At 45.6% G+C, this 25,638-nt stretch overlaps 1 protein-coding gene across 1 annotated transcript in view; it reads right to left on the bottom strand.

The window, feature by feature from the left end:
- TSPAN7 (tetraspanin 7) overlaps positions 1 to 13,100 on the bottom strand; it is an 82,525-nt gene extending 69,425 nt beyond the window's left edge. The window contains exon 1 of the mRNA XM_084512878.1: positions 12,942 to 13,100. Coding sequence (XP_084369004.1) covers positions 12,942 to 13,022 — 81 coding nt within the window. The 5' untranslated portion in view covers positions 13,023 to 13,100. The remainder of the gene's footprint in view (positions 1 to 12,941) is intronic.
- Between the last annotated feature and the right edge of the window lie 12,538 nt (positions 13,101 to 25,638).

Here is a 25,638-nt window from a genome sequence, read left to right as displayed (position 1 = left end):
CTCTAAACTATCCTGCTCTGCTCTCTGCCCATCCAACCTAGCAATAGCCATTACAAGAGACATTAGGATAAAGCTGCGGCGGTGGAGGAAGGGGCCATGAGAAGAAAAAGAGCCTGCCGTTCACCCAAGCCTGCTCAGCTTCAAAATGAGTAATAGGATGAACGATCAGTGCTTTCCATCAGCTGCCCCCCTGACACCACTAGCACCAAACAGCAGAATACACCTCAACCTGCGGATAGTTAAAAACCTTAATTAACTCTGACATAAAACCAAAGGTATTGAGCGTTCATTTCTTCCAGACAGGCCTCACTGTGGGTGTGGGAGAAAGCAAAGAGCTATAGTATAGGCTACAGAGCAGGCTCTCAGCACAAACAATCTCACTTCTCCTTGAAGAAATCCCCAAGCCAAGTGCTTCCTCTGAGTAGTAACTTATCCGACACCCTTCCCCTCACAATCTATTCTGGTTTTCAGTGGCAGCTTGGGAACCTGACTCTGTCTGTACCAGCACAACTCAGCCTGAGCCCAAGGAGGTGCTAATGCACTTTTCCTGCACCAGAGCAGACTCCAGAGAGCTGCCATCCCCAAGCAGACTGCACGTTGTAGCCATCCGATTAAAATTCAGCTAAGAAAACTGCCAAGAAGTCTTCACAGTTGTCATAGCATCCATTTCACAAGTAAATTAGAGACAAATTAGTTAAGAAGTCAGTCCAATTCCTAGGAGCACTTGGCAATCTCCCTGAGAAAATCTGTGGCAAAATCCACAAATCACAAAATTCTGCGTGCTGGTCTTTACGCAGAGCTCCACATTAGCAAAATCCTTCTCCATTGATGCCCACAGGGAGGTAAAAATAAGCAAACTAGCTTGTTCTGAGGTCGACGCTTAAACTTGATCCTGCTTGCCACACTTGGTACATACCATGGAGATCACAGATCACAGACACTGAGCATGGTGGGGATGAGGACGTTCCTAAGTTAGCACACCGTTTCCTTCCTTTGGGGTGAGCATGTCAACAAATCCTTTTTACTCACCAGCCAAATCACCTTCCAAATTAGAGGCGGATATCCATTGACAGAAACGTGCACTTATTTCCCTGAAGGAAGCCACCCTGCCCAAGGCGTGAGGGCAGGAGAGGTGCCTGCCTCCTTCCCATGCAACTGGTGGCCCCTCACCATGCACAGGCAGCTCTGCTCCCTCTCCCAACACCCTGAGCAACCTGATGTGCTGGTTGCAGTGCATCCCGTACGTGGCTTCAGAATAAAGAAGCATCGCAGCCTGCCATTTCATAGCTCTGATACAGCCAACTGCTCCATCCAATAATTTCTTTCTGCAAGCACTATTCATTAGGCTTCTCAGAAATACTCCCTGTACTCTACAAGCTACCTTAACAGCAGGGAAAATTCAATTTTTATTTCAACTCGCTATTCCAGCAATTGAAGTAAGACGTCAAAGTGAGCCCTACTATTAATAATGATTACAGTCAGGGGCTTAAAATAACTGATTTAAAATGGTGCCCAGTTTGACTGCCAAACTGTTCCTTAGACATCTTGCTTGACTTGCATCAGTGTCTCCTTCAATAAAATGGGCAGAACGACTGTTATTTTTCACGTACTACCCATTGAAAATAAAGCTGAAGATTTAGTTTTCCCCTAAATAATTACCCAATGCCTCTTAAGCACAACAGTAGACAAAATAAAAATAAAAATAATTAACCTAACAGGAGCAGCCAGGCTCTGTTTTTTTTGTGTTTTTTTTTTTTTTTCTTCTGATTTTAATCCAAACAACGTGCACTCTGCCATGCCCTCTGATTCTGGTCATAATACTCAGCATTTATTCATCTACCAGCTGACTGGTGCGTGATCCCGCAGCACACTGTCTCATCAACACATCTACAGATTGAGTGTTTTGCTCTCGCGTTTTTTAGTTTAGGCTTTGGTTTTATTGAAGCTGCAATATTTTACACACAATTCTACCTCCTTTGGGGTCCATCTAAGCTCTAGTAGAAACACCACCCTGGAGAAGCCCACATCTTCTTGCAGAATGGTGCTGTGCTGAAAAACTGAAGGGCAAACGAAACAAGTCTAGAGACGTAAGGTAGAACTTAACAAGTCTTCCATCTTGACAGTTAAAGGGAAAAATAAAGGTTTATCCTTCTTTGATATCCAGCAAAAGAATGAGCAATAAAAACCTCCCAACCCCAACTCTGACTCTGCCATTGATCTTTGAGTGAAGCCATGACAAGCCACAGGCTGTCTGCTGCAATTTACTAATCAAGGTTGGCTTTGGCAGATGGGCCTTAACTGAGAAACCACTGACTATTTTATGGACAAATATCTTCAAACTTTGGTGTGCTACTGCCACAACTCCTAAACTAATGAGCCTCCTTTGATTTAAATGTGTGATGTTATCTTCCCTCTACATGGCTTTGTGACTTCCACGTCATCCTCACGAGCAATGGACAGCAGGACAGAGAAGTTTTATGGTCCTCAGAAACCACACAGATATGGTAAAATAGTCTGAGTTAGGAACAGAGCAGGTACCAATGGCACTGCAGGTTTAAGATCACTAAGATCACTGTTACCCACTTTATTTTGAGGGAAAAAAAAAAAAAAAGAAGAACAAAAGAAAAGGAGCAGGAGTGAGTTATGGGAACTCTGTGGTATCCAAGTGAGAAGAACATTCTGTTTCTCCATACCTGAATATTAACCATGAGAGAGTTTTAAAAACAATCAGCTAACCACGTAGGACAGTCTGCTCATATATGGTTCCCACTGATTTTAAGCAGAGCAAGATGACCTTGTGAGATATTTTACACTTTTCATATGGACAAGCCTCCGTCTACCCACACACAGTCATCAGCCTCAGCTGATTTAATTCCTAAAATGTCATTTCACATCATATGCTTCTGCTTACCAGTACAGCACTAGTACCAGATACAGAGCAAATACGCTTTCAGAAGGCAAATGTTACTGCTAACCAAACTCTGGCTTGGGTGTACAACTGGCCCGATGGGGAATGGTGCTAGAAGCAAAAATGGTTAACTGTCTGTTTCTCGTTAATGAGGTGGTTCTTCTATCATTACCAGCTTGAACGTTTGCCTAAAAGCAAAGACACAGCACAGAATTTTGAAATTCTTCCTGATATCCTTCAGACGTGTAGGCCTGCCGTGTTATGCATTTTATATATTCAGCAGTGCTGGGAAAAAATAGGAAGTCATTTTGGTCTAACACCGGGCATGAAACAGCAAAGCCCAACATTTCATGAAATTAGAAGAATAAATCAACTCCGTGGTTGCAGCTCAGCTGCATTCTTGATCACTTTGGGACTGCACTGTTCTAGGAAACGGCCCGGCTCCTTACTTTAATACTGGATATCCTTCAGGGTGCAGGGATGAATCCTTTCTGGTCCCTTGGCAATCTGAGGTCAATGACTGAGGGGGGAGGGAATACTTTAAATCTGATACTTCTGTTAAAAAATAGCTATGGAGCAACATGCTCAGGTTTCGGTACAACAGGGACCGAGCGTGTTTTAAGCTCAAGAGTATATGTCTCTCTGCAAAAGTACTGCAAGTATATCATGCCAGCTCTCAGAAACTGAGGCAACTTTTCCGTATCATTTTGGACAATTTCACCAGCTGAAAACTCTCTCTCCCACAGACATATCTATTTTAAGCACAACTACGTTTCACAAAAGCAAGCAAGGAGCTGTTGCCTACAAAACACAAAACGCAGGAAAGTGGGAGGTTTTATTTTTGTTGCTGGTTTCAGCTGAAACAGTAAAATAAAATAAAAAAACATAATTGTGGGATGCGACACTCCATTTACGACCAGGCTCTGCTTGCCCGGCACATCTCTTGCAGCTTGCCACTTCGCAGGATGGCGAGTACCATGGGACTGCTGAGGTCCAGGGGCTGCTTGCTCACCCCTGGGCTGATGCAGGGACCAGCTCATCCCATCTCACGCACCTGCCCTGGTCAGCACAGCCAAGGATGCACACTGCACAGCAAAAGCATCGCTCTGAAGTAGCAGAAACAAAGGGAAAAGACTTGAAAAAGAACATTTTCCCATAAGAAAGCATTTACCTACAAGCCTGCAGGCAAAGAAGCACCATCGTATACCATCCTACCAGCAAAAGGCTGCTCAAACACTCTAGAGCACTGCAGAGGTGCCACGCATGCCCAGCAAACACAGTAAGACCTAGCTGCCTCCTAGAGAGGCTGTGCGCTGCCTTGATCTTACCAACCTTGACAAAAATAAACCAGTAATGCCGTCCCTGCAAACCACATTTTTTTCCCTCTTGAAAGGTGTGACCTTCTGTCAGTACATCCTGATCCAACCCCTCTGCATCGCTCCTTGCTTTATGAGAACAGGGAGCAAGGAATAAATTTGGGCTTGGCCTGTATGCTCCATGAAACAATACCGAAGCACTCCTGACAGCCAGTTCCCCGGCGTCCTGGGATCCTGATTCCTTCCCCACGAGTCTTTAAACTGCACTTGCATGTGACTAGAAGTCTGTAGGTGAGGCATAGATGGCCTGTAAGCTGCTCTGGGATTAAGGAGATCAATTTAAGCCTTTACGTCATTTTGCCTGCATACTTTAACTCAGCAACTTTTCCTCAAGCATACAAGAAAGAGAAGCTCAGTCCCAGACAACATGGAAGCTGATCTCAACATCAGCTAGCAACTGCAAACTGCATCTGCATCAATTGACTTAAAAAAACAGTATCTGTGAATCGTAAACAGAGAGGAGGTAAAAAAACACACCTCCAAACATACAATAATATCAGTTGTTGGGTTCCTATCAGACATAAATTTTACAGGTAAATGTAACCACACACTGCAATCAATGCACGCCACAGAGCAGGAACTACCACATGCAGCACGGGGCAGCTGCAACAGCAAAAATGACCACGTCATCAAGAAGCAGAAATCAGGCTGAACTTCAACATCTTGAGGCTAACTCGCTGGTATTTTGGTTTCTTGTTTGTTTTCAAAAGGAGACAGAAGTGACATGCACTTAATTATGTTACAATTGCAAGCCTAATTAGAGCCATTTAGATGTTAAGTACTATTGAAGTGAACAGCATACAGAAGGATTGAGTGCCCATCTTTCCTTCTGTTACTACTTGCCTGGAAAGCGTCCTCTCTTGTATCTTAACCTATTCTTGTATCTTCACCTCTTGTATCTCACCCTAATGGAAGCTGCAATTTTCCTGACAGATTTCTGGTGTTTTGTCTTCTGATGCGGTGGTGGCCACAGCAAATTGTAATGAAAACCCTTTTGTCAAGGGAACAAAACAGAAAGCATGGGACATTTCCCCACGCACACACTTCCACCACACTGGAAATTTGCACTCATCCTCAATCACACGTAGCTTTTGGAGTTCCTCCACACCTGTTTCCATGAAGTACGCATAATGCCCTTCACCTTTGCTTTAGTGGGGTCAGAGTAGAGCATCTGACCTTTCACATTGTCCTTCAAACATGCACAAAATCGCTGGCATACATCGTTGCGGACTGCCTGAGGCCTGCAGTCCCCATGGCTGCTATGGGACCCGCCTCTCTGGTTTGGGCCCCAAGCCCCAGCCATGTCTTTGAAGCAAAGGAGCTCCTCACATCATCAAAAGGGCAAGCCTCGGTTCTACCTCGTTGGACTGATTAGACACATCCTGTGACAATTGGTGATCCTATAAAAATAGCCTAAGTTTGAAGTCGAGGTCCAAAGAAGAATGTCATCATTGTCTGGAATGTTCTGGAACTTCTTGCTTCTTTGAAGATTTTTTGGGGGTTAGGTCTTTTGTCACAGACAGGTTCCATCTCTGAGAGAACTACTTCCATCAAAGATTTCAAGTTTTAATACAGCTCCCATTTATTTTTATAAAAACTGACAAAGATGACTGCTTTTTTTCATATTCTGTTGCCAAAAACGCTGAAAGGATTCTTCTAAACACCTCAAAGTCCCTGCCAGAGAGCAACCCATTGGAAACTCTGTCCAAATAATAAACATCTTCAAAAGTTACCGAAGGATTAAATCAGTACAGTCAAGCTGAAACTTCAGTTGCAGGCAATGCATTTAGGTCCTTGCAATAAGAGTAATTTCTAGCATACTGGGGATCAGCTGTAAACATACTTTGCTGGAGGAATTTAGCACAATTTTCTGCTTCCGTGTACTATTTCCTCTGATGCGGTACTTATAATCTGGTCAGGAACACGATCCTGAGGAACTTGTTGGTTTCACTGCTAACTGCAATCCCCTGGCATCAGCAGACCTGAGCTGCCTGTTCCTATCCAAAGGCATTCGAGCCCAGGGGATTATCGGGGGAGGTTCTGCACTTTCCAGTTTTAGGGAAATGTAAGTGCTCCTCTTCTTGTGATGTTCACAGGGTTTCACCCTCTCCTCCCCTCTCATCCTCTGCTACATCACACACACACACACACACACCAAATTTCACCTCAGGTCTGCTCCCAGGATCCACAGCCTTTTGCAGAGTAAGTCCGGCACCTCATCATGCCACAGGAAGGGAGGGAAGGGGGGGCACTCGCTCATTTTAAGGATTTTAGTACTGTCCCCAGAACTATATATATGGAAGAAGAACATCTGGAAAACATCTTGCAAAATGTTACAGGGAAATTACGGCAAAATTAATATTAACAGCATATTAACAGCATCTCTTGGGTTCTTTTATTGCAGCTCCTAAAAGTCCTGTGGCCTACTCCCAGAGCTCAAAGAAGCAGCTCCGCTACGAAATAACGATAATCCAGCAAGACACAAGCATGCCATGCTTCGTACTGTGCTTCAGAGGCCCTTTAGTACACAAGAAATGTAAATGCTTCGCTCTCATAACCCAGAACTGCTATAAAGGCACTCTCTGCAGAACATGCAAGCCATCTGCCCACTGTGGTGAACGAGAGCTAAAACAGGAAAGAGGCCTGCTCCACAGATACGAAGGATTTGTTCTCTGAGAGATGATTAAATACTAATTAATACTGATAAGCCTAAAGAAATGGCACTATGCAAATAAAAATGGCTTTACAGTACCTGTCATCTGCTCCCTACAGTCTCCTCTGGAGTATCCTTCTAAACATTTGAGGTTTGCAATGCGCTGAGGTCAACAAGATTTTCACCCACAGATTTGGTGGATGACGAACAGATTCAGTAAGTACTACAGTAAAGCCAGCATCTCTGTAACACATCGCATTGGACTTAAAAGCACGTGGAAGACTGAAGGAGATGTTTCTACAAGTTCACATGCACAAACAGCCTCTCTAGATATTCATCTATTAACTCATTTGCACATAAATTTGTAGGACAGTTGCAACAACAGAAGAAACGATGATAAAAATCCAGGGATGGAGACAACTAACAGTACCAGGTAATCTAATTTACTTCCCTGACAGCACAGGGAATTGATAAACAGTCACATAATGAGAGATCAAATCAGATTCTTGGATCCATTTTAAATTCCCTAGGTTTATCTACGATAATTGCCTCCATTTTCTTGACAAGCAAGTCAGGAACGAACCAGCATCCAAAAAGAAAGGACTCTATTGCTTTCTTGACCAAAAAGTACCAACAAAACCTCCTGAGCACTCTTCCCTAGAATTAATATAGAAGCTATTTAGACCATACAGCCATTTTTGCTTTGAGCAGTAAGCAGCAGAAGTGTTTGCTATACAGATAGCAGTACTCTGTAACACCCCTACCCCATCACCTACAAAAGAGCAAGGACTTCTGCCATTGCTTGTTTATGAATTCATCCTGTGTCTTCCGAAATATACTGTAGACACTTCAAGTCAAGCACTATCCCTATTCACCAGTCCAAACTGATCTATCATGCATAACAGTTACCATGCCCAAACTAGAGAACTGTCCAGATACGAGCTCCAGGATCAAGGTGTAGCAGGTAGCTCATCAAGACAGCATCAGAGCTACAAAGACAGCAAGGTAAGAAGGACCATTTAGCCAAGCAAAGCTAAATTAGATTTTTGTATAATACTAATTTGCACCACACACACATTTTCAGAACATGAACAGGCAGCAGCAATGGAAAAACTACATGGATTTGCAAAGGATCTGTTCCCAAATAAAATCAACTAAACATGGAAAAGCAATTCTCTGCCAAGAAGGAGAAGGACATTAGGTCTGGAGGCCCAGCAACCTCCTCCCAAAGCCCTCTCACCCAGGCATCACCTGATGCAGCCATGGCACTTCTTGCAGAGTCCAAGCCTAAGTCACAACTTTGTCTTTTCTATTTACTCTCACTTACCAGAGTTGTCATGCTAGCACGGCTCTCAGGTTGGACCACAATTAAGGGTTTTTTATGCTACAGCTTCAATAAAAAGAAGAAAAACCCACCCCAAACCCTAAAGCTAAAACAAGCTGGATGAGTACCCCAAAAGGGAACCTAGAAAGCTGACTCTGGAGCTATGTTTCTAAACACCATCTAGCCTTTTTTTTTTTTTTAAATCTAGTTATTTATTTAACCAACAGAAATCACCTTAGGCTGTGCTGACAAGAAAACACCATTATCTTTAATCTTTCATGTATGTCATTATGTGAATGGAATGGGAAACAACCAAATTAGGGAGGCAACTGCATGAGGTTTGTGCCCAAACAACAGAGCACTTCAAATCCATCAACCTGCGGATAATGTGCATTTTTGAAAGAGTGATTTTCCTGGATTTCAGATAAATACATACAAAAAAATGAAATTTCTCTCAAAAAGTAGAGCAGCTTTGCAGGAAACTGAACCACCAAAAGACACAGCAATCTAAACTACATGGGAAAGCTAAAACATTTCCCAGGATACCTCCTTTATAACTGTTCAAGCAATTAAAAAATAAATAAAAGAAAAAATATAAGCATGATGAGGGAGATTAAAAAGACTGGATACATGCACAAACCAACACAGAAGCACCGAAAAAAAAGTTCTGGGGAGAAAACTGGTAATCCTAGTAACCCAGCTGGACATTCACAGTAAAGATGACTAATGCCACCAGTAACTCAAAGGGACACACAAAGTTAATGCCATATTATAATGAACAGTCTGAACCGCTGTATTTGAAGATGGGTCAGCAATTCAGCCATAAATTCGCATTACAGAGCAGGCCATCACGCTCGATCTTCGTCGGGCATTTCCCACGAAACGCCTTTGAGCTCCCGAAACCACACGCGAATGCCACCTCCTCCTCCTCCAAACCACTGCAGCATGAGGACCGGGTCATTGCAGCGGTGCCAGAGAAGCCCCAGAGGCTGACAAGGAGTGGTGAGGATGGCCCCAGGGCTGCTGCCAGCCCTGGTGGATGTGGAGGGAATGACGAAGATGCTCCCACCCCCCCGCTGCTGACCTCCTTTTCTGGGAAGCCTGCGAGAAGAGGGAGATGCAGGGGCTGCTCTTTCAGATAAAATCCCCCAAGCCCCTGTGACAGCAGGGAGCATCCTTCCATGACTCTCCTGTCACCTCCACGGGGAGGTACAAGGACTCACGGGTCCATTTTCCAAGCAGTAAGAACTAGGAAAACTAAATTGCTGTTTTGCAAATAGATTCTTTAGTCTCAATTCTATCACATTTCAAAGGGCAGAACGAGTTCTAAGAACCCGATTTAGTATCTCAAACATTGATCTTGGCCTGAAGATGCTCTTCCAATCAGTGAACCGCCTTGCAAAATATCTGAATGGGAACTCTCCTTGCATGCTCTTATTGCGTTAATTAACCTCAAGAATCCCCCATACCAGCAGAGCAGTACGAACAAAGCACTCACTCGAGCGCCAAGTGTCTCACAGGACCTAAAATCAGAAGCTAATCACCTTGCTACGGGGTCTGTTTGGGACAACAATAAGATTTGTGTACAAGAAGAAAACCATTTTCTGCAGAGGTATGACTTTAAGGACCAGGGGACGCATGCCTAAAGCTCCTTCCCAAAACACTGTGAGGCAGGCTGTTAATTTAATAACAAAATATATTCCAAAGCCTTTGCAATGAAATACTAAGAATACATACATTTTAAGACATCAGTCCATTTAAGAACTAGATAAATAAAAGGTTTAAGCATTTCATTCCCATATAGGAAATACACTTTGAATTCTAACCCAAAATTCACCTTCCCCTAATTCACCTTCCCCTAAAAATAAGGCAGGTGATATCTCAGATTTCTATGCAAGCAATTTATGATACCCAAAAGGAAAAAAAAAAAAAGCTAACAACCAAGCACTGTTTTTACTGCCTTTTTTAATCTACTGGTTCCAAACCACATGCGTTCAGTACAGCATTCTGATTAGGAAAAAAATGGCTGTTGAATTTTTATTACTACGTCCCTTAAGGAGCAAAAGCAGTAACCCTAGGCATTTAATGTGTACTATGAATAACAATACATACGAGGACATAAAAAGCTTGTTATCTCTGTTTATGGAATTTTTCTACCATGTTGATACATTTATGGGAAGAAGTTGGGAAATACGGCGAGGGAGAGGAGAGAAGGCTATCAAAATAACAAATACTGTTAAATAAAACCCATTTGGAAATGAACAAGCTACGCAGTACGAAACATGAATTAGCTGCGTCTCCTCATTACCACCCTGCAGCTCCCATGTAGTCAGCGAAGCCTCATTTAATGCCTCCACTAAAAGCCTTCAGCGACATACATCTCACCCACTGATAGAAAAAGGCAGCTCGGATTTAACCCTGACAAACTATCGCTCATGATAGGCACAATCTGCGCACACAGATTTCCCTCTTTCATACTCTGTGACAACACGGAGAGTTCCTTTTCGGCGTTTCGAAGCAGCTTGCCTGGATTCAAAGAGGAGCCTTCCCTCCTGGTCCCCTCGTGCCACAGTCCACAGCCACCCGGCCAGGCACCCGAAGGGCTCCCCCTGCACGTACCTCCCTGCCACGGGACCACTCTCCTCCGTGTGTTACACTGCAACTCCATCCCCCAGCAAGAGACAACAGGGAGCTCCTCGAAACCTGTATGAAACGCGGGACTTTCTCCTGCAGAAATTGGCTTACGACCTCCCCCAAAAACATGGGGAAGCTGTCAGGTGAAAAATTCTACAGACCAGCCATTTTGCAGCTCTGGTTTGTTTTGCTTCCAGTGTCTGGATAAATCCAAGAAATCAAATTTTAACACAGCTCCTTTTGTTGAACCTTTCCCATAGTTTCAGCTTTGAGAATTCACTGAGACCAAGTTTGAGTTACTCTGGCTCTGGAGCCAGTAGCATGTGAGAATAAAAGGGGCCCTCCAGAAAATAACTGAGGGGGACTGAGACAGTGCTACACATCCCCCAGCTCCCAAACTTGCCTGTGAAAAGAAAAATAGGATACAGACAGAGAACACCATGTTTCTGCTGGACTCCTGGCAATAGGTGGAGCCTGCTCCAATTTATATTAAGTGGGTCAATTCAAACCCCCAAAAGGGGCCAAAAACGTGAATTTTTGTTCTCCCATGCTGAAAGGGAGGACCCATGGTGAAGACTTGGGGTCTGCTGTCAACTACTCTTGATCTTTACCAAGCCTTTTGTTGTCTTCTCCCACTGAGATCTGTGTAGGTTCCCCTAGGTCAGTGCCCTGGGAAAACAGATGCACCACAGAGCATGATGTTTGAAAAAAAGCCACTTCTTTTTTGCAGGTTTCTGTCTCCAACTGTTCATTGTCCTCCTCCTTCTCCAGGCTCGAGGAAGGAGACAAACTGACAGCTGTCAGGCTCTAAGTGCCTCAAGAGCCACCAGTGGGCCATGCCCTTGGGGAAGACTGGGGTGCATTGGAGCCTGACAGCCTGTTTAGAGGAAAGGGATTTGCAGAGGAGCATCCCACCAGCACAGGCACACTGCTGTGGCCCAAACCAGAGCTCAGCTGTGTTATTTACCCTGCGCAGTCCCAGCTGTCAACCTGGCCTGGCATCAGCACAGCCTGCAGCGCAAATGCCCTCAGCCAGCTGCTTGGCTCCACGTACCGTTCTCTCTTTTTTAATGAGATTAGCCTTCATGAAATGTGCTGGCTCAACGGGCACGACGGTTTCAGCCCTCTGTTCAGGGGGTGTAATGGATAACAGCGGTCACTTTTAAAGAGACGTCACTGGTAAAGAGACCACGAATTCACCGGAGTTCCTGCAGCTGCTCCGTCCTCGCTGGAAGGAGAGGGGCTTCACGCAGAGCCGCCAGGCTCGGAGCATGCAGAAGGATGAATCCTCACCTTGGGGGACGTGCCTAAACTTAGCAGCCTGCCTACCTGCGACTGGCAGCAAGGATGTCCTCCACGGCAAAAGCCAGCAGCGCACTGCGTGGCTACAAGTGTGATCAGAGGAAGGGGGGGTGTATTGAATGTGCATGGGGAGAGGGGGTCTGCAGCGTGGGCATGGCTCCGCAGAATGACTTTGGGTTGGTTTGGTTGTTGTTTTGTTTTTTTTTTTTTTGTTTGATGAAGGATATGGAGCCAAACAGGACGAGTCACAGAAGATGTCAAGTATCATGGCGAGGCACCCGCGAGGCTTTGTTGGGAATCAATTCCTGAGCAGCGTGATGAAGCTCCGAGTCACCCTGCTCCATTGCCGCCTCCCCCAGCACCAAAGCCGTGACAAAACGCTGGGAGACAACCAGCCCTGCCCTGCTGCCAGCCGGCAAACCCGCTCAGGTTTGCCTTGTTATCGCAGCTCCCGATCCCTACGGGCACACGGACCGGGGCGCCGCCAGCATCCCCCCCGCCGCCCCGTGAATGCATCTGGGTCACCGGGGCGGGCTGAGCGGGTTATGAAACGCTGGGAAGGGGGTGCAGCAAGCACCCACGGGGGGCTAGGGGAAGGAAAGGGGGCTGGCGACTCTCCCCTTGCGGCGAGGAGAGGGGAAACGCGGCCGGGGGGCAGGTGGGGGCTGCCGGGGATAGGGAGGAGAGAAGGGGAAAGGGATGGGGAAGGGGAGGGCGGCGGCACCGCGGCCGCGCCGCACTCACCCAGAAGACGAAGGAGTAGATGATGAGGAGGGTTTTCAGACACGTTATGACGGGTTTGGTCTCCATTCTCCTCGATGCCATAATACTGAGCTCCCGGCTGCAGGCTGGGCGCGGGAGGAGGAGAAAGGGAGGAGGAGGAGGAGAGAGGGAGGGAGGCGGAGGCAGCGGGAGGTGAGCTCAGCGCTCGGCTCGCCCCGCCGTGCGGCTGCTCGCCGCAACGCCCTGCCGGCCCCCGCCACACCGCCAGGGGGAGAGCGGCCACACACGGCCCCGGGGATGGCCCTGAGGCAGAAAATGTCTCCCGGAGACACTGCCCGCAGCGAGGGGACGAGCTCCGAGCGGAGCCTGAGGGAGCAGGGCTCCCGCAGCTCTCCCCCTGACACCCCCGGCTCTGCCCCCTGCCGCCTCTCGACATGGCAGCTGTTGGGCTGAGGTGTAGTTGGGTAAATGTTGCCTCAGAAAAGCAGCTCGTGAAGCTGGGATGCTGCAGGGGCCTGATCCCTCACCTCGGCTTCGCCTGCAATCTGGACTCTGTCCTAAAACTGCTTGGATCTTGCCTGCCTTCCTTAGGTGGGGCTAAATGGGGCTGGCGGTGTGGCTGCCACCAAGGAAAGCTCGCTCAGAGCGAGTGTGCACACACACCCCGTGCCCACGTGCGCCTCAGTGACCTGAACTGCTGCACCAAGATCATGGCCAGGTGTGAAGGGAAGGCTTTTAGGCTTTTGGGGTTTTCCTTTCCATAGTTTATGCTTCACAGGCTTGTGTGCATTGAGGTGAACGCCGGAGCATGCCCCTCCTAAACGGTGTGCCTGGGCACCCCCAGGGCAGCGCTCCAAGCTATGCCTCTCTAATTTCGATTAAAATCGAAAAAAGGTCAACCTCCTCGAGCTACAGAAAGATGCAGTTCACACAGCTGAGACATCCCAAGGTGATAAACCAGGCTTTACCATTCAAGGGACGATGTTTAGCAGCAGAACAGAACAGTCCCTGAGCAAGCGCTCTTGCAATACGCAGAAGTTTCACCATGAAGAATGCGGCAAGATTTTGCTGGGTTTGACTTACGGCTTTTAAGAGTTGGTTATTTTAATGGATAGCCTACTGTTTGCAGAAACAATGAAGGCATTTAAAGGATGCTTGGAGGGGGAGCATGCCGCAGGAGCTACTGTTTTTTGAAGCATTCACCACTTTTGTGGAAAATTTGTATGACAGATGCATAAATCTTTGTTGACTTGGCCATTAAAATGTAAATAAGTGCAGTAACTGCAAAAAATTATATTGACACTAACAACAGTTACAAATATTCACTGTACAAAAATTACTGGAAGATTTTTGACAGAAAATAGCTAAGCAAGAGCAGGAGAGACTTAATCTGCCTGCCCCTCACACATGGGCTTTAGGAAAAATAAATGCTGCTGTCACAGGCTGGGGGACAGTAACCATTTATTCCAGTAGCTATGGTTGTATCTCCCCTCCCCTTCAGGTGTTTTTAATAAAGTGCAAACAAAACATAATATCAACCAGAATTTACATATCCACCCAAGAGGAAGCTGTCTTGGTAGAAGCAGGTTTTAACACAGGTGACGGCTCACATTTTTTCTGATAGTCTGCCATTTTAGCCCACTCTGTTTTGCAGTGCCTAACTTGAGATACTTAAGGCGTCTGAGCTTAATCTTGGGCATCCTGAGAAGTGTTGACCATTAAAATATTGTCTTCCACTGCATGGCAGAGAGCAGCACAGACTAAATGACCATTTTTTGGAAGCAAGTGTCTCCTGCTTCCTGGGACTATCAAATGTATCTTCTGTTTCACACCCCAGGGGCAAAGGTACAGCAGCAGAAGAGCTTAGGGGAAGGTCAAGCTGATTTTGAAAGAAACATCAATCCCTGAGTTCTCTCAGAAAGATATGTCAGGGATTTGGACTCCATAAATGCCTACAGAGCCTCCCTTTCCAACATTGTTAAAACCCACAGAAGGTTTCAAGCCCTCGCACCAGGGAACCAGAAAGAAAGCAGAGGTACAAGGAGTCCACGTCAGGCAATGTGGCTCCTTCCTCCACAAACATCAGCCCTTGCTCCTCGAGGGGACGATGTCCTGAGGGGTGAGAAACAGAGACTGTGCTATCTGCACCCTAACCTACAGTCTCTTGCTCAGACTGCATTTGGAAAAGCACCGAGCTGCTTTCTGACATATGGTGAAACAGCATAAACTTTATTGGATGTAGATGCAAATTTTGGATTAAAAATGAGAATGTCGGAACAGAGCTGGGCATAAATCTGTCTGGTTACAGTAAATACCATTAAAATGTGACAGAAGCACCAAACCATCAAACATCTTAGGCTTAAATGGAATTACTGAACAAGTGCTGGCCTTTAAAACAAGTTTACCTTTTAAAATTATTTTATTGTATTTTTGCAGATTTGGGAGCGCTAAGCGTTTCTTGAACAAAGCCAAAGCGAGTCCTTCTGAAGCAAAGCACATTTTCAGTGCTGAAATCTGTGTTTGCAAAGTTAGGAACATAATTGCTCTTTACATCTCCCTGTAGAGAGAACATTCTTGTATTTATTTGAAAAAGGACATTTTTGCCTAGCTGTGTCATTTGAAAAATATTTCTTTAAAACACCAGCAGTTTGCAGGGGATTCATCTGACAGTCAGTGCCTATGAGCTCCTTTTTCTTCATAATGCACAGGGAATATCCTCTTTCTTCATAAGTCTTTCTGCAGCGCACCAGCCTAGAAGGAGCTGCAACAGGGAAGCATCACATTATAGAAAGTGAAGATGAAAACTCTCATCCTTACCTGAACCTAACATTCTTTATTTGATGGTTAAATAGAAAGTTGCTGGGGAAAGTGATGGAAGGATGTAAGCAGCCATTGTATCAAGTGTAATAAGGCCTAGCACCTTCCTGCAGTTACAGCAGGTGTGAGGAAATCCTGTGCTTTGTTCTCTTCATGCCCACTCTGGCCTTCCCCAGATTCCCTGTGGTGCTGTTTAAGGTTAAGACTGTCACTTCTGGCATCCTTTACTGGGCATTTAAGCTTTCAATCCATACCTGATTTGGCCTCCACTGATACCAGAGGGTTTTGTTTGTTTGTTTGTTTGTTTGTTTATTATTATTATTTTTTAATCCTCTCGTTCCTTCTCCCTCCACATCATCTGCCAGTGGCTGTCCTCAGCCAACCAAACCTCCATCCTAGGTCAGTCCATTGCAGATTAAAGATCAGCTGTTTGAAACAATGCAGAAAGCAACTCAAAAATACAAGTCCAAAAATTTTGTACTCTTGTATGTCTCCGGTAAGTTCAGGTAGCTCTGCACAGGCCCCATGCAGACCTCTGTGTTGTACTTTGGTCTCTTAAGAAAGCAGAGCTCTTGCACAGCAGCCATAGCTTTACATGGCTTGTAGCTGCTTGCTTTTGGCAGGTGCATCGGTGAGATCAAGCTGCCAGGCCCAAGCTCCAAAATGAGTCTTAGAAGGAAGCCTCAGGCTTTATATATTGCCAGGGAAGCCATGGAAAGTATGCAGCCAATCTCAGAGAAAGATTTGTCAGAAGAGAACCCATAAATCAGGAGATGCAGTGTTGATGAAGTCAGCTGAGGTACCCCTCCCCCTTTAAAAATGACAGATTACAAAGATCCAGTCTCCTGCAGCATAAAGACAGTGGAGCAAATATAGACATCATCTTCTGTAGCTTGGCAACAGGTGTGAGTTAGGATGAAACAAATACTGAGCCCCGATTTAGAAAAAGGGGCTTGTGGGATGGCATTGCTTTATTGAGAGACATAATGATGATGAGCGAGTAGTATGTGTTTACAGAGAAAGTAGAAGTAATGCTAAGAAACTTTCTTGGACCTTTTTAGAAAATCTTAGGATGCTTTACAAGAATACACATCATCCTTTACGAAAGGTGCTTAGTAAAGTAAGGGTTATGTTGTGCCAGAAAGAGATGTCAAGGGAATAAGAATTGAGAATAGTTTTATGAGAGAAAAACAGTAAAAGGAGTGAACTTTACACCTCTCGCAACTCAAACTAACCCCTTATAATATAAAAACTGCTACAGATGTTAATAAAACTGTATTAAAGGTTGCACTTTGCAGCTCCCATTCTGAAACTTTAGCAGATTTGTCTCCAAAGCCACCCAATTGCTGCTCTGTAATGTCTTTGAACTGGTGCATATTCATTTCCAGTATTAAAGATTCTTGTATTTCTATTAAGTTTAGTACAATTCAACTGTTTATTTATTTATACCATATTATTTTGGGTTTTATTGTTTTGTTTTGTTTTGCTCTGTTACATAGTTGTGAAGTTTTGGGAAGGTTTAAGTCCTCAGTATGAGGCTTCTCTAGAGCAAATTTTTCAAACTCTTCCAGCCCACACTTTCGTCTGCTTTGTAAAGGCCACGTATGCTTTTCTTTGATGTTCCTCAATGGGAAGGAGACCCTGAAATCATGGCCCACTCTTCCTCACCTGTTTTCCTTACCTGCTTCCAACCCCCCTTTTACACAAGAATGCCCGTTCTACACAATTTTAGGGCAACCATTGATAGGTTGGAGGTTGGACTCGATGACCTTGAGGTCTCTTCCAACCTAGAAAATTCTGTGATTCTGTGATTCTATGTGTGAAGGCAGGAGAAGGTGTGGGGTGGAAGGATGTCTTTCATCCCTTATACCTTCAGAGTCAGTACAAATATGCTTTTCGTAAGTTTTCCTGTTTCTAACAAATAGTTTGATTTAAAAAAAAGAAGTTTCTAGCATTTTTGTAGGCAGGGAATCCTGATGGCCTGTGGTGATTTTCCTAATTACTCCAAATCTGTGCAAAGTGTCCTCTCTGAAGGGAGCAGAACAGAAATACATTTTTGACTAAGCATAACTGCCATAACAAGATAAAGTAAGATCACCATCATTTACAGAGAAACACTGTAGGACTTTGGGTTCTTGGAAAAGATTAGAGGTCAGAAAGCAAGAAAATACACAAAGAACGTATCTATATTATTTCAGGAGGATCATTATTATCCCTCCAGAGTCTGTTAGTTTTGACACATGGCAAGAAAAATGGAACCATGAAAGTTTATAATCTTCATCTTTAGCAACCAGCTGACAGACAATTAACATTTTCCAAGTCACTCAGATTGTTTTACCAGAGTAAAACAATCTTTTTTTTACCAGAGGAAGGGAAACCATAACCTAAGCCTTGTGCAGGTATTTAAGCAAAAAGGCAATCCTAAACGTCTGCAGTTTATGGATAGTGGGATTAGGAAAGCTCAGGTGTAAGAGAGCTGATAGGCTGTGGACCACGTGGATGTTGCAAGGGGGAGGTCAGGACGTGGAGCTTCCACTGCAGTGGAAAGCATCATTACATTAGTGTGACAAAGCAGTGTAGGAGGAGGAGAAGCAATGTAGGAAGATGGTCATGTCAGGGACCTGATATTTATGTGGTTAACTTCAGGATACAGCTGACCTTGTGAGACCCAGAGTAACCCTTACTTTATACGAGATGGAGGAGGACAAGGTGCACTGTGCGGAGAGTCACGGAGGCCATGGTCAGCCCGAGAGCTCTTTCATAAACAGCCATGCTCAAGGTGCCAAAACGAGACCGTGGAAGCAGTGAAAGGAACTTCGAGCTACAGTGCTGTGGTTGTTGCCTAGTGATGGACAGCTAAGATCCACCACACAGCACTCTCACTCACCCTCCTCAAAGGAAACAGAGAAAATATGATGGGAAAAAAAAGCTTGTGGTTTGAGATAAGGACAGGGAGATCACTCAACAATTACCATCCTGGGTAAAGCAGTCTCGGTGTAGAGAAATTCATGTAATTTATTGCCTGTTACTAACAGACTAGACCAGTAAGAAACTAAAAGCAAAATAAAGACACCTTCCCCCCAGCTACTCTCTTTTATGGCCTCTGCCTGAGCAGCTCAGGGAATGGTGGCTGCGGTCAGTCCCTGAGGCTTGGTCTCTGCTGCTCCCTCAGGGTCCCTCCCTGCCCCTGCACCCCATGGGGTCCCTCCCACGGGATGCCGTCCTTCCCCAGCTGAGCCTGTGGGGGCTGCCCACAGGCAGCAGCTCTTCAAGCACTGCTCCCACACGGCTCCGTCCCACGGGGTCCATCCATCCATCCCCCAGGAGCAAACTGCTCCAGCACGGGTCCCCCACGGGTGGGCGGCAGCTCCCCCCAGACCCCCTGCTCCTGCGGGGGCTCTCCATGGGCCGCAGCCTCCTCCAGGCCACATCCACCTGCTCCATGGGGGCTCCTCCACCCATGGGGGGGCTGCAGCGTGGAGATCTGCTCCATGTGGGACCCATGGGCTGCAGGGGGACAGCCTGCTCCACCAGGGGCCTCTCCCTGCACAGCCCTGCACAGCACTGCTGCTGCCTGCCTGGAGCACCTCCTGCCCTCCTGCTGCACTCACCTGGGGGCTGCAGGGCTGGTTCCCTCACACATTCTCACCCCTCTCTCCCAGCATTTTTTCCTTTCCTTAACTCTGCTCTCCCAGAGGCCCACTCAGCATTGCTCCCTGGCTCGGCTCTGGCCAGCAGCAGGTCCCTTTTGGAGCCGGCTGGAGCTGGCTCTGCTCTGACATGGGGCAGCTGCTGGGCTCTGCTACCGAAACATTGCCACATAAACCCAATACAGTTGCATGAATTTTAAGCCAACATGTTTTCTCTTGATGCGTGGCCTAGGTTTCTTTCTCCTCCTTCAATGTCTCCTCTTTATGCATTCAGAAAACAAGAGAATTGATTTTTAAAGTAGCCAATTATTTTATAACAGCATACTAGTAATAAAAAGAGAAAATATTACCACAATTATGTAGTCAGCGTGTTTTGTCAAATGGAGTTAAGCTATATAAAGCAGTAACATTTAAAAACCAATTCATTACAGATCAAGTATCCTGACAACAAATCTTAGAACAAGAGTGATATTTAGAACATACCTTCTGCCCAAGTCAGTGCCAGTCTAGGTGGAGATCTCGATTTTTTAGGACAGGCTGTTGCGTGTTACACACGAGTATCTGTTAGACAAACATAGAAAAGTTGCAGCTCCAGCTTAGAGGCCCAATTGTTGTCTCTGGAGCAGGTTCCTTCCCAGTGGTGCTGGAGAATGGCACCGATGGGGCACTGCTCGCTCAGACACTGCTGGTTTCTTGGATGAGCTGAGCAACTCTTCCCTTGCAGAGGATTTCTTGCTCTGCACCTGCATCCCTTCCGTCTGGAAGAGCAATCTCATTATCTTAGAGGCATCCTTTGCTTATCCTTCTCAGGTTCCTTCAGTGAGCAACCTCATTTCTTCTACAGCCAAATGACAATTTCGTGAGCTATTGTGTGTAGTGCTGTGTGGAGCTCCAGTCCTCTAAACAGAGGAGCAGCTAACTGTGGGGGGATCGACCCATGTCAGTGTAACCAGTCATAACAACCTGTCAGACTCCTTAGCACACCCTCCTACCCTTCCTAACATCTTCACAGAATCACAGAATTTCTAGGTTGGAAGAGACCTCAAGATCATCGAGTCCAACCTCTGACCTAACACTAACAGTCCCCACTAAACCATATCCCTAAGCTCTACATCTAAACGTCTTTTAAAGACTTCCAGGGATGGTGACTCCACCACTTCCCTGGGCAGCCTGTTCCAATGTCTAACAACCCTTTCGGTTAAGAAGTTCTTCCTAACATCCAACTTAAACCTCCCCTGGCGCAACTTTAGCCCATTCCCCCTCATCCTGTCACCAGGCACGTGGGAGAACAGACCAACCCCCACCTCGCTACAGCCTCCTTTAAGGTACCTGTAGAGAGCAATAAGGTCACCCCTGAGCCTCCTCTTCTCCAGGCTGAACAAGCCCAGCTCCCTCAGCCGCTCCTCGTAGGACTTGTTCTCCAGGCCCCTCACCAGCTTCGTCGCCCTTCTCTGCACCCGCTCAAGCACCTCCATGTCCTTCTTGTAGCCAGGGGCCCAAAACTGAACACAGTACTCGAGGTGCGGCCTCACCAGAGCTGAGTACAGGGGGACGATCACCTCCCTAGCCCTGCTGGTCACACCGTTCCTGATACAAGCCAGGATGCCGTTGGCCTTCTTGGCCACCTGAGCACACTGCTGCCTCATATTCAGCCGACTATCCACCATCACTCCCAGGTCCTTCTCTGCCTGGCAGCTCTCCAACCTTTCCTCTCCCAGCCTGTAGCTCTGCCTGGGATTATTGCATCCCAGGTGCAGGACCCGGCACTTGGCCTTGTTGAACTTCATACAGTTGGCCTCAGCCCATCGGTGCAGCCTATCCAGATCCTCCTGCAGAGCTTTCCTACCCTCAAGCAGATCGACACACGCACCTAACTTGGTGTCATCTGTGAACTTACTGAGGGTGCACTCAATGCCCTCATCCAGATCATCGATGAAGATATTAAAGAGGACCGGCCCCAGCACCAAGCCCTGGGGGATGCCACTAGTGACCAGCCTCCAATCTTGACTGCTTGGGCTCCAAGCCAGCTTAGATAGTGGGTGCAGGTGTCACATCTTGAATCAAAGAGGTGTTTGAGAAAACACTGTGAGAAGCCTTTGGTGGGAATGGCTGCTCTTCTCTCAGGAGATGCTTTTTTGTGGGGCACTGCACCTGTGCACTCTGAGCTCCTCTGCATCTACATCACAGCCATATTTGTGCCCATGTCTTTGCTCCAAGCTGGCCACCCACCATGAGTGGTCTCAGTTCACGAAATGAAAGAAGCATACACAGCCCATTCTTAAAGTCCTTCTGGCTCTGAAAATAAAAGCACCATATGCTCAAGCAGCAGGAGCAAAAGGACAAGCTCAAGGCAAAGTGAGTAGAGAGCAAAAGGGCAAGGAGGTGCACAGGAAAGGCATGAGGACATCATGCTTCATGCTTCTCTGTTCCTTCTTATGAGGCAATGGGGGGACAGCAGTATCAGCAAAAAGTGTCAGGGCAAAGAGGTCGGGCCCTATACTTGTCACCAGCAGAGGACAGAACGCAAGCCATGGTGCCACTGTCACTGATGCATAAGGTTATCTGCATCACTGGCTATTCAAGGTGGTGTAAACAAGACTTACAACTACACATACTCAGATTTTTAATTAATGCAGAAGACAGACAGACTGCCCAATTTAAACAAGGCAAAACTACAGCTATATACAGGTTTTGTACTAGGTTCGGGTAATTTCAGGAGCACATATAATACTATAATACTTATGACTTACTGACAGGATATTAGTCCTGTGCAGGAGGAGGACTAAAGAGATGAGCAGTGGAGGTGGTGCCATTTCCATGAAGACGTGAGAGAACCAGGTACACCTTCCAGTGACATGTTTTGATGCAGAAATTGTTTTTTAGCCCCTGAATAACATGACTGAACTTTAGAACATTGCTGAAGATTGTAAAGTTATGTGAAATCAAATACAGACTTCTATATTTACTTTCTCCTAGAGATTTTTCTGTCAAATTGGGTCAACTTCTAAGTAAAGAAAGAGAGCATTTTAATCTGCCACCACTGCAGACTTAGCCTGAGATTTAAAAATTACTTTAAAAATTACTTACGTGTTTAGAAAAGTTGCAGATTCTGATTTTGGCGAGTGGCATTGTTGGTGCATAAGATGATATATAATCCAAACTCTGATCCTTTCAGCTTTGTTTGGTTTACCATTATTTTAGCATATATTTTTGCTGTGTTTTGTTTGTTTGTTTGTTTGGGGGTGGAATATGAAGAAATAAAAGCTCCATAAAGATAATTTTGCAAACATAGAATAAAACATAAACCAGCATCCCCCCCCTCACACACACACATTTTTTTAAGCAGTACCATTTACCACCTTTATAAAAATACCATCTATTACAGACAAGAATGCAGATCATAAAACTGCTCTGCGCAGATCTGTAGGGGAACCAAACAGATGGCAGATCCCACTGCAGTTTGGATGAAGATCTCATAGCCAGATATGCAAGAGAACAGCAAAGTGGTTCCAATGTCACAGATGAGGTGAAAATTGTGGCACGTGCAGCCTTTCTCATGCATTTAAAAGCAATGAAAAATTTTGGAAACAACAGTTACTGGGATACTTAGGCTTCCAAGCACAGAGTTGCACTGAGCCCAAAAAATACCTTCAATATCAGCAACAAATGTCCTTACTGGAAGGTGATATTGCAACAGGAGACCTTGCTTGCTTAAATGGTAATTTTAAATGCATATTCTACAATCATTTTTTTGAGTTATTCATTACTATTTCTGTGTGTGCATGTGTGCATATATTTTTATTTTAGTTAGATCTGCAGGTGGTTGTACAGCAGTTTGTAAATAACATTTGTTGTGAATTTTGGCAACAGAAATTATTCTCAAATAATGTTTTTTGTTATTCAATTAGTTCTGAGTCCAACACACATCTAAAGCTGTTGGCAGCTGATTTTTTCCTCTGTGCTTGTGTCTTTTATGCCCCTACAAATTTCCGCATTGAGTAGTTATGGCTTTAAATGGAAAATTCCCTCCCTGATTTGTTGTATTCTTTTAAAAACAAAAACCTCGAGCAGTCTAGCTTGTGACATCCATCAGGCTCAGCTACACAGATCTGCAGGCTGTATTTCTCCCTTGTTTCTGTTATTAGCCTGGTTTTAGTTAATTTTCACTTCCAGATGTCTCTCGTGCCTGCTTTTCCTGGTTAACAGGATATAAATTACTTTGATATGCCAGAGCTGTTCGCTCTGCTTCAGTTTTACTTGTTTAATCTCTGGTTACGTTTTACAGAGCCTCATCACCACAAAATAGCTGTTACTGGCTAACAACATGGATCTCACTGCCGCTGCTTATCGGTGTGAAATGTGCACGGCGGGCTGAAGAACCAGGCTTGTTCTGCCTCACAGGGGGATGAGGCCTGCAGGGGGATGTGCTGGGCTCGGCTCCCAGGCTGCAAGAAACACCAAGACCCTGGTTGGGGTGGCTGCAAGAAAGGACATTTGGGTTAATGCTGTGAAGGGTGGCTCCTACTTGCTCGACGAGGGTGTTATCCTCAGGAAACGAAGCTAAACTGAAGCAAGTTTAGCATCGCCTTTCCGTGAAGGGAAAGGGCTTTGATTTTAGTCATTATCAGTGAAAGAGGTGTTTCATAGCAGCACTAGCTGTCTTAGTAAGTGGGGTGGCTGCCAAGCAAATCAATTCTGAGCCGCATCGTCTTCTGCTGAGTCACTTCTGGTCCCGAGGTCGCCTCTGAGGGGGTGGAGGAGGCGGACAGCTCCTCCAGGTGCTTTCCTGAAGGGTTTCTGAAGAAGGGTGGTGAGGAGCAGTGGTGGCTGTTACGCCTTACTGGACTTGCCACATCCCCACCACACTTCTGCAGCTGTGGGTGGGTGAGATGCCTTTTCACAGGGACGTTTAGTTGCTGTACGTCGCTATAAAGCACTGCAGCACTGCACTATTTCCTGATGATTTGCCAAAGAGCTGCTGCAGGGACACTCTCATATTGCATACGAGGATCCCAGGACACCTTGTGCTTTTCCTTAGAGGTTTTGAGGACTCAAAGAGGTGAAAAAGCCTGGGTGTCGGTCATCAGGCTTTAAGTCTAACCACCAGGGACAGCCCCCGGCCTGTTCTGTGCAGCCATTTCCCCTCAGGTAGGCCAGGCCTAACCAACATTCAGCTCCATTCTGCAGCCAGAAGGAACAGCAAGGCTCCTAACATTGCCCAAAGCTCACAGAAATATGCATAGTCATGCTACTTCTCTAGCCAAAAAGGCCGTGCTGGGGGAGCTCAACTCCCAGCAGCATTCACTTCATTTAGGGACCGGCTGCAGGATCCTCTTGGGTACCTTTTTCTGCTCACCAGCTTAGCCAAAGAGGGGTGAGAAAAGCAGTCCACTAAGCAGCTGATGCACTTACCTAGTTATCACTGCACATTAATAGTTATTAAGCATTGTATTGTCAAATGCACTATTTTTGGTTTTATGCTGGTCAGCTGAGGTCTTGTGCTGATGCTGATGGAGGATCACGAAGGGGAACTATGCAGCAAGTCAGAGAGATTTGTATGCTGAAAGTCATTTGTGCTTTGAGAGCCTGCCAAAAATAATGTTTCAGAGGGCATGTATAACACTGCCAAAATCAAGCTGATGAATGGCTGTATCATTGAATTTGGATGCAGAATGAGGGTCAAGTTCAGAACAGTCTAGCAGTAGGCTATTCACACAATCCAAGCGGGGTGGAACCAAGACGTTTTGTAATTAACACTTATGAAAAAGAACTTATTTAGCCCTGTTTCCTTCTAAAGAGCAACAGGGGGAGGGCAGAGAGAAATTAAATCTGGAAGGTAGATGACTAGGCAATTTGGGGGCTATATAGTGCCAGGGCTTATGCAAGCATTTGGGAATTTCATCTAGTTAGGCAGAGTAAAACAAAGAAGGGAAATGTTAATGGCTTCTTCTGGAACCTGTATGCATCCAGAAGCTGACTCTGCAACACTGGTGTTCCTTCCTTGCTTCCACAAGTACCGTTGTTCATTCTTAGTGGTAATTAAAAATACAGAAATAAAAAGTCTCTAGATGAAATACTACATGCTATTTTTCCCAAACGTGAGACGAATTTACATTTAAATAATGAGGCTTAGATGTGAAAGCGTACAGCCTTGCATTTCATTTTTTACTGAAGAATCTTATCTCCCTGGACAATGCACAGGGGACAGAGCAAGAAGCATATCACTTTTCCCTGTCTGGAGAAAGACTGTG

This window comes from Aythya ferina (assembly GCF_964211825.1).
Source record: "Aythya ferina genome assembly, chromosome: 1".
NCBI classification, from domain to species: domain Eukaryota; kingdom Metazoa; phylum Chordata; class Aves; order Anseriformes; family Anatidae; genus Aythya; species Aythya ferina.
The sequence above is the reverse complement of the archived record's forward strand: the minus strand, read 5'-3'. Positions and strand labels throughout refer to the sequence as shown.